This window comes from Spermophilus citellus (assembly GCF_964194105.1).
Source record: "Spermophilus citellus genome assembly, chromosome: 10".
Classification (NCBI taxonomy): domain Eukaryota; kingdom Metazoa; phylum Chordata; class Mammalia; order Rodentia; family Sciuridae; genus Spermophilus; species Spermophilus citellus.
Window position 1 is genome coordinate 122,124,455 of NC_138197.1, and position 14,049 is coordinate 122,138,503.

Sequence of the window (14,049 nt, forward strand, 5' to 3'; positions counted from 1 at the left end):
AAAGATGACACTGCTTTCTGAAAATGAAGTATCCAGTCTGAAAAGGAGAGGATCACACACAGAGTATGACCTGAGTTTAAAGAGGAGTAAACAGTAATGACCGGGCATCCCCTTTATAAGATGTCCCGAGTGCCATCGTGCCACTTCCACGGAACTGTTTTGTAGAATTCCATAATTGCAGACTTCCCAAGTGGGCCCATGAAGAGGCCTCTAAGTTTAAACATTTGCAAGTACCCAATGGAAACTTTTTTTTTAAATTGACTTTTTATTTTTAAAATGATTGACATTTTATTATTTTGATTGATATTTCTTTAAAAAGGTAAGGATAGTCTAATCCCCAGAAGAAGGCTTTTGCATTGCTTTTACCATTTGTTTTACTGGCCCCCTGGGTTTTTTACTTCCTTACCCAAGTCCTTACCTACTGCTTTCTAGTATAACAGGCCTTGAAATCTCTGCCCAGTGGTCCTGTTTCTGCAGGCAGAAACCTAATCACCAAGTTAATGTGAATGCCTCTGCTACATAGTAGGACACAGTTTTCTACCTTTCACTGAAAAGAATGAAGTATGCATTGAGTCTGGGTCCTTAAAGTGGGGACTTTAAGGCATTCTGTGAACATTCGAAGTCCCAAAACACTTTGGTGTTCATTTTATAGGCATTTTGGTAAAGAACTATTGGTATAAATTTTCTGGGTAATTGCTTAAGTTCTCTATTAACTTTGCAAGTAGAGATGTGGTTTTATTTCTCATTCTCTCCAATTAAGCTGGTCAGCTCCAGATTTTGCACTGGGTTTAATTTGACACTTTTCCATCTAGCTTTCTATGGTCTCTGTCACCATTTTCCAGTCATGCTATACAATGAAGTGACGACGAGGTGAAACACAGAGCGCCATTTTTTCTAAACAGCCGTGTCCCTGAAAGACCATGTTTGCCCACTCAGAGAGGCATTTTGTTGCAGATTTCTTTAATCTTAGCACTGAAAGTTCTCTGAACCCTCCTGCAGCGTGGCTACAGATGGAAATTCTCTTGGAGAGCTGAGTATGGAAATGCTCTGGTGACTGCTACCTGGGCAGTGCCATCAGGCATGGCATTTTGATGACTTCCAGTCAGCAGAGTTACTGTTAGCACATGTTACCTCTAGGTCTGGAAAAATCATTGGTGCATAACTGCTTTCACTTAAGTAAATGGTTGAAAACTATTTGAGATTTTTGTCGTTGGTTCAAAAAATCAAAAGATTCAACAGTGTCACGCATAACACACATGTACACACCCACAAAGCAAGCATCCCCTTTTTGTTTTATTCCTTTAAATTTGCTGATTCATGAACTAAGTATAGCACTGACTACTTTCCATTAGACAGGGAAAGCAGTTCCCTTTCTACTACCTCTTGCAATTCATTTGTTTTTATTAATAGTCAATGTGAAAAAGGAAGTTTGGACACTTAGGACAATTAGGGTTTATAAATAGGTTGAATTTATTACTGAGAAGTATGGTTCCTTAAAATGTGTTTATTTCTTTTTGAACCACATACTATTTTAGAATATGCTGGAAGCTCAGGCAAATGGCCAAAAAAAAAAAAAAAATTTAGAAAAGGAAAGAGATATTAACCCAATTTCACTTTTACAGTATTTTTCAACCTTGAATGAGTTGAAATAATACCTGCCTCCAAGTCCATTTAGCAAACTATCTGAAATGGTCCAGCTCATCTGACTCATTGTTGAGTTTTGCAGCTTGGGGTGACAGGCAAGTTGAAAGAATTTGCGGCAGACAAAAGCCCAGCTCCCCCTTTCTGCCTGTATATGTCAAAGACCCAGTTGGTGGCTGTGTTTGGGTCATGTGTTCCCTGTATGAAAACAGCTAATTAGGAAAAAGAGCCCTCTGTTCCCTGGCCCCCTCCCCCAGCCCAAGGGGCCAGCTCCATGTATCTCATAACTCCCACCCGGTCCTCAGGGCTGTGAATGGGTGGCAGCCCCACGGGCTGACCATTACAATGATCGCGTGGGATACCGAAAGGATCCCGTGGGAGATTGGATCACCTCTTCCCAGAACAGCCCCTTTCAAAGGTAGTTGACTCCTTTCTTTTCCTTAATTCCTTTTCACTCTTTTCTCCCTAATTCCTTTCCACTGAAAGAGCTTATGCTGTGAACTAAAGTAACCAGATTTGTCCTTGCTGTAAGCAATGATTTCTAGCAAAATTAGACAGTAAAGATGGCAGGCAATGAACTTTCAGTCCTGATGGAGCTGAGCAAATTTATTTCAATAAAACACACCATGTTTTCAGTTGACTGGTCTGATTTCAGCTCAGAGGCTACCTGGACCCCCGTCAGCACTGGGCCTTTCCCATTGCACTCTGGGTTTCTTTCACTGTTCGGAACATCTGAAGGGCATTAAGCACTCCAGTGTAAAACAGTTTGAAAAGAGCCCCCGTGTGACAGCTGAGGGGGCAGGATTGCATGTCACTTCTGTGGTTCGTGTTTTTACATGTGTGTTTTCTGGACTAGCGTCAAATCTCACCCCCTGGGCGGGGTTGGGAGGCCCCATGGGTGTCTGTCAGGGAGCGGTTCCCAGACCAAGTGGCCATGACCAGCCTTCTAAACTGCTTCTCTACACTCAGATATCTTGGCCTGTCTCTGTGTCAAGCAGAACCTGCTAAAAACTGCAGGATTCTGACATTAACAATGTCACTCAGGCCCTCTCCAAGCACGAGGAGGCAGGGATTGCCCTCTCTGTATGGAGAAGAGGATCTGTATGGACTGTGCAGGAGGCAGGCTGATTCAGCCTGAACTGGGTCCCAGGCTCAAGTGGAGCTCCTTCTCCTACACCAGCTGCCTCTTCCCCTGGGGGTCGAATATCAATGACACCCACAACAAAGGCCTAGTAGACTTTACATTAGGCATTTCTCATTCGCTTCTAACATAATACTGTGGGTCCCTATTAGTGCCCTCATGTGACAGATGAGGAAACCGAGGTGGAACTTGAAGGACTTCCCTAAGATTAGACACAGTAAGGAGACAAAGATGGGATAGTGATAATTATTATAACAAATATTAGTAAGCACACACTACATTTAATTCTCACATTAACTTGGCAAGGCAGGTAGAAATAGGTGCCTTTCTACAAAGGTGAAAAGAGCTTGGAGAAGTGTTTTGCCCAAGATCAAGGTGGCAAGTGGCAGAGTTGTATGTCAAATCGGGTCTGCCTGACCACAGTGCCCATGCATATTCAATTATCACAGTTACCCTGGGCTCCGATGCATGGCACAGAAGGGCTATCACCGACACCGATAGTTTTAAATACACACATGTATATGGGATAAGATTAAAAGAGGCTAAGAGAGAAAAGAACATTGATTACAGTAATAACATTTGCCAGAGGACAATAGAATAATAAATGTTATTCAAGAGTAAGGGCAACTAGGGCTGGTGATAGAGCTCAGTTGGTAGAGTGCTTGCCTCACATGTACAAGGCCCTGGGTTCAATCCCCAGCATCACAACTAAAAGATATACTCAGTTATATGAAGACTAAGGGAATCTGGCACCCATAGGTCTTCATTTACGAAAACAAAAACAAAAGATGCATTTCAGCAAAAAGAAAAAGCCATAGGTAATGTCTGCAATACAAGAAACCACAATTTTCTGGTCATTGTTGCAGTCTACTTGGAAGGCTGATATAACCATTTTATTAATGGTGATGACAAGGTAGCTTGGAGTTCCAGGAGCGACTGTCCCAAGGGTGGGGCTTCCTTGCTTTTATGATCCACTGTCTGACACAGTGTGACTTCTGCCACGTTATTGGTCCAAGCAGTCACAGGTCTACAAAGATCCAAGGGCAGCACAGACCCACTATTCTCAATGGGAAGAATGTAAAAGAATGTGAGGGCTCTGGGCTGGGGTTGTGGCTCAGTGGCAGAGCGCTTGCCTAGCATGTGTGAGGCACTGGCTTCGATTCTCAGCACTGCATATCAATAAATAACATTAACAACAACAACAACAAAAAAAGCCAATTATGAAAAAAAAAAAGAATGTGAGGGCTCTGTTTTCAGAAGAGAGAAAAATTTAAATATATAAATAAATGAAATTTTTACTCTAATTTTAGAACTAATCTTTTAAAAGTGTGGGTTTTTTTTAAAGAGAGAGTGAGAGAGAGAGAGAATTTTTTTTAATATTCATTTTTTTTTTAGTTTTCGGCAGACACAACATCTTTGTTTGTATGTGGTGCTGAGGATCGAACCCAGGCCGCACGCATGCCAGGCGAGCGCGCTACCACTTGAGCCACATCCCCAGGCCTTAAAAGTGTGTTTTAAAAAGATAAAACCAAGTTTGAGGAAAAATATAACATGGAGTTGTGGGAAGAGAATGTTCAAAAACTTGTTAAAGCATGTCTAATTTAGGAATACTAAATAACTTTAGAATTTGTTGGAAAATTTTATGGTTTTATTAAACATAATAAATATGTAGGATATATGTTGATAAATTAAGGAATCATCACTAAAAGAATCACTTTAAAAATGGCAAGATTTAAAAAGATAAAATCATAGAAAATGAAAAATACAAAATAGTATAGTAAACATAAAGACTAAATGATAAAGTAAATGAAAAATCTCTTCCTTTGAGAAAAATCTCTTCCTTTGAAAATTATATATATATATATATATATATATATATATATATATATATATATAATTCTTTTTAGTTATACATGACAGTAGAATGTATTTGACATATCATCCATATGTACATGGAATATAACTTCTCATTGTTATGGTTGTACATGATGTGAAGTTACATTGGTTATGTATTCATATATGAACCTAGGAAAGTTATGTTCAGTTCATTTTACTATCTTTCCTATTCCCATCCTTCCTCCCTTCCCTTCATTTCCCTTTGTCTAGTTCAATGAACTTCTATTCTTCCTTCTGCCTTCCCTTATTGTGTGTTAGTATCCACATATCAGAACATTCAGCCTTTGTTTTTTGGGGATTGGCTTATTTCACTTAGCATGATCTTCTCCAATTACACCCATTTACTGGCAAATGCCATTATTTCATTCTTCTTTAAGGCTGAGTAATATTCCATTTTGTATATATAACACATTTTCTTTATCCATTTATCTATTGAAGGGCACCTAGGTTGGCCCCATAGCTTTACTATTGTGAATTAAGCTGCTATAAACATTAATGTGCCTGCATCACTATAGTATACTGACTATAAGTTCTTTGGGTATAAGCCAAGGAGTGGGATAACTGGGTCAAATGGTGGTTCCATTCCAAGTTTTCGGAGGAATCTCCGTACTGCTTTCCAGAGTGGTTGCACCAATTTGCAGTCCCACCAGCAATGTATGAGTGTACCCATTTCCCTACATCCTCGTCAACATTTATTATTACTCATATTATTGATAAATGTAATTCTGACTGGTGTCAGTGTAGTTTTAATTTTCATTTCTCTAATTGGTAGAGATGTTGAACATTTTTTCCAAACATTTGTTGACTGATGGTATTTCTTCTGTGAAGTGTCTGTTAAGTTCCTTTGCCCATTTATTGATAGGGTTGTTATTATTATTATTGGTGTTAAATTTTTTGAGTTCTTTATATATCCTGGAGATTAATGCTCTATCTGAGGTCCAGGTGGCAAAGATTTTCTCCCATTCCATAGGCTCTCTGTTCAGGTTCTTGATTGTTTCCTTTGCAGTGAAGAAGTTTTTTAGTTTGATACCATCACATTTATTGATTCTTGATTTTACTTCCTGTGCTTTAGGGATCTTGTTAAGGAAGTCAGTTCCTAAGCCAACATGCTGGTGATTTGGGGGCCTTCTTTTTCTTCTAGTAGGCACAGGGTCTCTGGTCTAAAGTCTAGGTCCTTGATCCACTTTGAGTTGAGTTTTGTGCAGAGTAAGAGATAAGGATTTAATTTCATTTTGCTGCATATGGATTTCCAGTTTTCCCAGCATCCTTTCTCTCCAATGCATGTTTATGGCACCTTTGTCTAGTATAAGATAACTGTATTTATGTGGATTTGTTTCTGTGTCTTCTATTCTGTACCATTGGTCTACATGTCTGTTTTGGTGCCGATACCATGCTGTTTTTGTTACTGTTGCTCTGTAATATAGTCTGGTATTGTGATGCCACCTGCTTCACTCTTCTTGGTGAGGATTGCTTTGAATTTCATGACTGCTTTTTCTATTTCTATGAAGAACATCATTGGAAATTTAATAGGAATTGCATTAAATCTGTATAGTGGCCATTTTGACAATATTTATTCAGGCAAATATAATTTTATAGGCAAGTTTTACTAAACTTACAAGAAGCATATAATTCTCAGCACATGAAAATAAACATGAAGACATGAAAATTAGTATTTAAGAAAATAAAAATTATAATAAGAAGCACAGTAAAACTCATTTAATGAAGTTAATCCCAATTTCAAAATCTGGCAAGAACAGTAGAGGAGCCTGGTGTAGTGGCACATGCCTATAATCCCAGTGGCCCAAAAAAGTGAGGCAGGAAGATTGCAGGTTCAAAGCCAGCCTCAGCAACTTAGTGAGAGACCCTACGCAATGTAATGAGACTCTGTCTCAAAATAAAACATTAAAAAAGGGCCCGGGGACGGGGCGGTGGGGGGACTGGGGCTCAGTGGTAGCGCACTGTCTGGCATGTGTGAGACACTGGGTTCAATCCTCAGTACCACTTAAAAAATAAATAAATAAAGGTATTGTGTCTACAACTAAAAGAACATATATTTTAAAAAGGGCCCAGGATGTGCCTGTATGGTTATGCACCCCTGGTACCAAAAAAACAAAGCAACCCCCCCGCCCCCGCAAAAAAAGAGGAAATTAAAGATGAAAAAGTTCTGGTGAAAATACTAGCAGATCTAATTCAGTAGCAGTTTTTTTTTAAAAATCATGATTAATTAGGACTGTGCCAAAAATTCAAGTATGATTCAAAGTCTGAAAAATGACTAATTAACTTACTATATTAATAGATTAAAAGAGAAAAGTCATACCATCATCTCTAGGGATACAGAGAAAAACACTTAATGCCATTCAGCTCTCGAGTATGGTTTTTGAGAAGGGGATTTGTTTAACATAAAAAATTATCTAAAAATCTGCAGCAAACATCATATTAAATGGTGACATTTTAGAAGTTTTCCCCTATAAGACATGAAAAAACAGGAGTGACTTCTGTTACTAATAAATACATGCTGGAGGTCACTGCAATAAGAAAAAAAAAACATAAGAAATGGAAGGAAAATACAAAATTGTCTTTATAGCTGTCATGATTGCAGACAAAGAAAAGAGAAACCACAAATTAATAGAGCAAATAAGAATTCAGCCAGGTTATAGATTCAGTAACTGAATAATACTAACTTGAATTACAAATATATATAAAATATGTATTTGTGTATATAAGTGTGTGTGTGTGTGTGTGTGTATGCCATGAATAATAGAAATTGAAATTCAAAACTGCCTAGAAATAATTCTAAGAAATTATTTTAAGATCTTCAAGGACAGATTTTTAAAAGTTATCAAAATATACCATGCTCATGTTTGGAAAGACTCAACTTCAAAAGATGTTAACTCTCTTCAAATTAATACATAAATTCAATGAAATTCCAGCCCAAATCTTTCTTCGATTTTGATAATCTGATCTTAAAGTTCCTTTGGAAAAGTAAAAGGCCCAGAACATAAAGATAATGTGAAGGTAAGGAAGAGCAAGGGACAAGGATTCACTTCTCAGACTCAGGTTTATCATAAAGACAGTGTGGCGTTCTGACCATGTCAGACAAAGAGGGAAGAAATAGAACAGAGGCCAAGACAGACTGACATGAAGCTGGCCTTCATCAGCTCCTATAACTAAGTGTTAAAATCAGTGGAGAAATGTTCTGAAAGAAGAACTTTAGAGTAAATAAAATACATTTAATTCCCTTCCCTACAACTTCTGAAAAGAAACATCTAAATGAAAAACAAAAACAATAACAACAAAATCAGTTCTTAAACTTCTTGGAAGAAAACATGAAGTGATATCTTTATGATCTTGGAAAAGGACAAGCACAAAGGAAAATATTGCCAAAATTGACACATTTGGATTTTAAACTTCTGTTTAACAAGTAGACCATAAGCAAAGTGAAACATAAAAGCCACAGAGAGGGAGAAGATATTTTGCACTGCGTGTAACTATCATACAATGTATAATAAACCTCTTTAGATTTTTTAAGACAAATACCCAGCATTTGTCTGATCGTTATACACTAGTAGAAAAATAAGCAAAGAATATGAATAAACAATCCACAAAAGAGTAAATTCAAATGGATAATGATCATACGAAAAGATGTGCAACTTTGTAGTAATTAGGATGATAAAAATTATAATGACAGTATCTCATACCATTCGGACTGGCAAATGCTAAATTTCACACAGCCCCGTAACATCATGCAACATTTTGGTGAGCAAGAGTCATGATCTCATAAGACTGAAGTTGGAAGTGCTGTTGGACCATCTATTCCACTTCAGTCCCAGACACCAGGACAGGTAGACAAATATTAATTGCATCCAGTTTTCAGTGGTGAGAATAGATAAATTGTGGTATATCCAAACAGTGGCCATTAAAATAGACCTATGCATGTATTATACCATTTACATTGGATTTGCAAACAGAAAACAATATTACATGTACAGATACATACATACATATATACATACATGTAGCAAGAACATAAAATGCATGTGAACAATAAATCCAAGGTGGTGATTACTCGGATAATAATGAGGGGACAGAGGGATTCATGAAGAGAATGCAGGGAGCTTTATCTTTTCTTCAACTAAAAAAATGGATTCAAATGTGATAAAATGTTAAGATGATATTTAGGCAGGTGATAAGTATATTGCCATTCATTTTTAAAACTTAGGGTTTTCTGTGTTTGAAGCTTTTTCATAGGGAAAAAGAAAATGCAATCAGATTACCATATCACAACAACAAAAATCTCTTTTGTGTCTATTCTAATATCTTTTTCATATCAGGCTTGCTTGAGCCTCTACCACGAACCTGGCACTGTTCTGGGTGCTGGGCACAGAACTTTCAGTGGGAAGGACATAAAAATCCCTGCATTATGGAGTTTACAGTCTAGGGGAGGGAGGCACATCATAAAGATAAATGAGTTAAATATATAATATAATAGATGATGGTAAGTGTTACCATCATCAATAGATGAAGCAGGGGATGTTAGCTGCAGTATATTTTCTCTTTTTCTCTCATTAATCTTTATCTCCATTTTTATTTTCCTGTATTCTGTTTGCTCTGTTCCTGAACTGTTTATTGCCCAACAACCTTAATGATGGATTTCTGCTTACTAAGACCACAGTAGCCTTTGTGAAGACAGAGACTGAGCTTCATGCATTCTTTGTATTCAGCATACAGCACAATAGCAGGCAGGTGGCAGTAGCTTTACAAACTCTTGTTGTTCAAAGATGATTGAAAATTAACAGACCGATTGGGTAACAGATCGGTGCCATTAAGGAAGAGAGCTGAAGCCCAGATCAACAATTCTCCCCAGGTACTGGCCTCCAAGCCCAGCTCTGGTGTTCCTAAGTCTGGCGTTGGCCTGTTCCTTTGTCTTATCGGATCTTGTTGTTGCCTGACCCATAAAACCAGAAGTTTGTAGGAGATGCTTTCCAAGGTTCTAAAATTGTTCTACAATTATTAGCCTAAAACCATTTTGACCATCCAGTGTTTTCCATCCTAATTCATTAATTTGTAGTTGTTTCTTTCTATCCATGTCAACTCGGCTCAACATCCCAGCAAATGATTTCTTTATATGGACACCTTTTCCTTTTAAGTATTTAATGCTATCTTTTGACTTATTTGACTCTAAACCTATGAAACAAATCAGTCATTTCGTGGTTCTCCAGATAATCATCCAATAGATACCACTTACTAAGATCTGATATATGTACTTTTCCTCATTCTGGCACTTTTGCAATGTAGGTTTTATTGTCCTGCTTTTAGAGAGCATCACATTGCATAATGTTTGAAAAGCAACTTCAGGAGCTGTCAGACTTGGGATCAAGTCCTGGTCCTTCCATTTAATAACTGTGTGACTTTGAGCAGTTACTTTACCTCTCTGTCTCAATTTCCTCCTTTTTAACAGTATTATCTCCCATGGTTATGATGAGTATCACACGCATTATATGGTTCCCAATAATATCTGATTTTGTTTTTAACATTCAAAAGGACTGAGGGGAGTAACTTGAAAAATAGGAATAAAAATGCCCTCCATGACAATTAAGAGACAAGGAGGACCAAAGGGGAGTAACGGGGAAGGGGAAGTGATCCAAATCTGTTATATGCATGCATGAATGTGTCACAATGAAAACTACTATTCTATATAATAAATATGCACTAATTTTAAAAAAGCCCTCCTTCCAGGAGAGTTGTAGAAATGAAACCAGAGAGTATAAGACTTTAAGCATAGAAACCAGCACACAGGAAAATCTTTAAAAATGACTGTTCACATTCCCTTTTATGAAATAATCTACCCTACATTGAAAGTGAAGAGCACTGCTTGAAAATAACAAATCTTCTCAATCAGATGCCTTTTCTAAGTCCCGTGTACTAAACGAAGTTTCAGAAACACTTAGGGAAAGAATTTAGTTGTCACAGATTTGAAATTTCAATTCTGCTCCCAGAATTATGTTGGGTACGTTGGCAGAAACCAGTGAACTAGAAGGTAAAGTCCCTGCCGTGAACATACTTACAAGCCAAGTGGGAAATAAAATATCCTTCAGGAAGGCAGAAAAATGAATGACCCTATGTCAATAAGCTGCAGAGAGTGAGGGGAGGCCGGCGGGTAGGTGGGAACTCAGAAGCATGAGGAAAGATGGCTCGGTGGCGGTCATTTTTTAATGGTGGCATACCAACAGAGAGGGGGATTCATGAAATCGGGAGCACAACAAAGAAGAGCAACCTCTGACCCTAGGGAGATCATAATGGAGTACAGAAATGAGATTCCCGAACACCCCGAGAATGGGGGAGTGCGCGTTGTCCGCCGGGTGGAGGGGACACGTGAGATGACATGACTTCCTTCTCTGTTGAACCTTTTCTCACCAGGGTCTTTTCACCTAATCCACCTGATGTTTGATGACTACGTGCTTTACCTGTTGGAATCTCTGCACTGTCAGGAGCGGGCCAACGAGCTCATGCGAGCCATGAAGGGGGAAGGAAGCACTGGTAAGCCAGCACTGCACTGGGGACTGACCACCTGGCAGTGGGAAGTGCCTCCCTCCTTCTGGGCTGCATTTCTTTATCCCCAAGAATTTAGTTATGGTGAGTGGCTCAAGTGCCCTGGAACCAATAATGAGCAGGCCTGCGTGTCTGTGGGAAGCACCTTCAATGCCATGATAGTGACTGGGAGTCACCAAGGGTTTTAAGCAGGGAAGTGACTGGTGCAACACAGATTAGGAAGTGTGTTTGATTTTTTAAAGTCCCTTGAAGACAACTGGCCTTGACATTTGGCTCTAAGAACTCACTTTTTCTCTACTCGCAGCAGAAGTCCGAGAGGAGATCATCTTGACAGAGGCTGCCCCACCAACCCCTTCACCAGTGCCCTCGTTTTCTCCAGCAAAGTCTGCCACATCTGTGGAGGTGCCACCTCCCTCCTCCCCTGTCAGCAACCCCTCCCCAGAGTACACTGGCCTCAGCACTACAGGTAATGCAAAGTCTGGGGGTGGGGGAGTGGATGTGGAAAGCAAGAGCTTTCTGGAAAAACATTCATCCCTAAACTATGAAAGACAGGGCTAAAACGAAGGACCCTTTCTGGATTTGTGGGTGACTTGCATGTACCAATTTCTTCATTGGTGTGTCTTCCATATGCTGCTGTTTTCAAGTTGGCAGATTAAGCACCTGATAAAATCTCCACTGCCCGAGTGAAGCCACTGAAATTATTAAAGTGATATATAAGATAAATTAATACACAGCCATTCTTGAAAATAAAGTCCCTTTTTTTTCCCATCCACCTCGCTGAGAAGCTCCTATCTGCTTTCTGGTTCATACCACAGAGCAGTCAGGAAAGCGACCTCCTCTATTCTGCCATCTTGAAAAAAAGGGCCATTCTTGAAAACAAGAAAGGAAACTCTCTATGAACCCCAAACTGAGAAATATCTCTGGAAAAGGGGACAAACAGGAAGCCATATTCTAATCCATGGCAAACAGAAGCAAGGCAGGAGCTGTGAACAGAGCTGGTCATGAGCCAAACTAAGGCTGCCCTCCACATGACTGTGAGGCTGATGCCACTCACAACCAAGAACCACCCAAGTCTGAATGCATACTCAAAAGAATTGAGAGCAGAGATCCAAACAAATATTTGTGTAGCTATGCTCCTAATAGCATTATTTACAACAGCCCAAAGGTAGAAAAGGATCCAAGTGTCCACGGAAGGATGAATAAATAAAATGTGGTTAGATACATACAATGAAATATTATTCAGTCTTCAAAAGGAATGACATTCTGATGTATGCTGCAATATGGGTGAACCTTGACACAATAGAACAAATATCATGCAATTCCACCCAATAAGGACCCTAGACTGCTCAAATTCATAGAGAGTGTAGAATGGTGGTCATCAAGGGCTGGAGGCAGAGGAAATGGAGCCTGAGTTTAAGTTTGAGAAGATGAACAGTTCTGGAGATGGATGGTGGTGTTGATTTCACAACACAGCAAACGTACTCACTGCTACCAGACTATACACTTCAAAATGGCTAAAACGGTGGATTTTATGATATGTGTTTTTTACCACAATAAAAATGTCATCAAAATATCGATGAAGGCCCAGTTCCATGAAAGAGGAATAACAAACTAAGAAAAAGGAGAATTTTTGCAAAAAAAAAGAAGTTAACAGGACAATTTGAAAAGAACTGTTAGGATGAGAGCTAAAGGAGGAAATCGTACCCATGAGCGTCAAGTAGGGCTCTTCACAAAGAAATGCACAATTGTGGAAGTAAAAATTTCAACAGGTAGGCTGAATAGAAAACTAGATCTACTGAAAGAGAATTACTGAACTGAAACACAGCTGAGGAGTTCTCTGATAATGTGACACAAAGAAATGTGAAGGATAAAAACTATGCTAAGAGAAAGAGCTAATTAATCCATAAATTTCAATGTTCATTTAATAAGTATTCCAGAGAACGAATAGAAAGTGGAGAAATAATGGCTAACAGTTTTACAGAATGGAAAGAAACAAGATTGAAAGCTTTTCATGAACATTGTACTGAAAAAAGAGGGAGAGAGAGGGAGAGAGAAAGAGAAAGAAAGAAAACCCTCTAAAGTCACTGAAGAAAATCACAGATAAAGACATCTTATCCGCTCCCCAAAAGAAAAATGGATAACCTCCAAAGGACAGAGAATCAGAATGGTGTCAGACTTCTCATCAGCAACATTAGATTCAATATCTGAAACAGTATTTTTAAAGTACAGAGAAAAAAATGCATTGCAAACCTTGAATCCCGAGTTCTATACATTATAGACATATAATGTACATATATGTGTCCATGTGTTTATATAGGTATTTTTCCCTTCAGGACTATTTTATGTGCCAAGTTGCCAAGTTCTATGCTGGGTGTTATGGGAAATATAGATATTAATATGCCAAGGGCTTGCTACCAGGAGTTAACAGAGGGATAAGAGAAGTATAGAAATAACAATAATAGAAGGAAATAATGTTGCATGTGCAATAAGTGAGGTATAAACTAATGCTATAGTGTTCCTAACTTAGAAGAGATTTCATTTGTTTGGAGGTATCAAGAGAGATCTCTCCAAGGCTCTTTGTGGAGTGGAGGGTTTGGTAGGGCTGTGATAATTATTAATTCATTACTTTTTCATTCAGTCCTGCTCAATTATCCTCCCATTACCCAGGTACCAAATCTGGGAGTCTGCTTCAAATCTTTGTTCTTGTTCAACTTCTGTGTTAGGATAAACTAAGGTGCTATAAACAAGTAGACCCAGACATGTTAATGCAACAGAAATCTATGTCATGTTTGAAAACGATACAGGCAGGATATTATGTCACA

At 38.7% G+C, this 14,049-nt stretch overlaps 1 protein-coding gene across 1 annotated transcript in view; it reads left to right on the forward strand.

Annotated features, from left to right (window-relative positions):
* RFX4 (regulatory factor X4) overlaps window positions 1-14,049 on the forward strand; it is a 163,359-nt gene that overhangs the window by 127,119 nt on the left and 22,191 nt on the right. Inside the window, exons 14-15 of the mRNA XM_081311210.1 lie at window positions 11,096-11,215; window positions 11,532-11,693. Coding sequence (XP_081167336.1) covers window positions 11,096-11,215; window positions 11,532-11,693 — 282 coding nt within the window. The remainder of the gene's footprint in view (window positions 1-11,095; window positions 11,216-11,531; window positions 11,694-14,049) is intronic.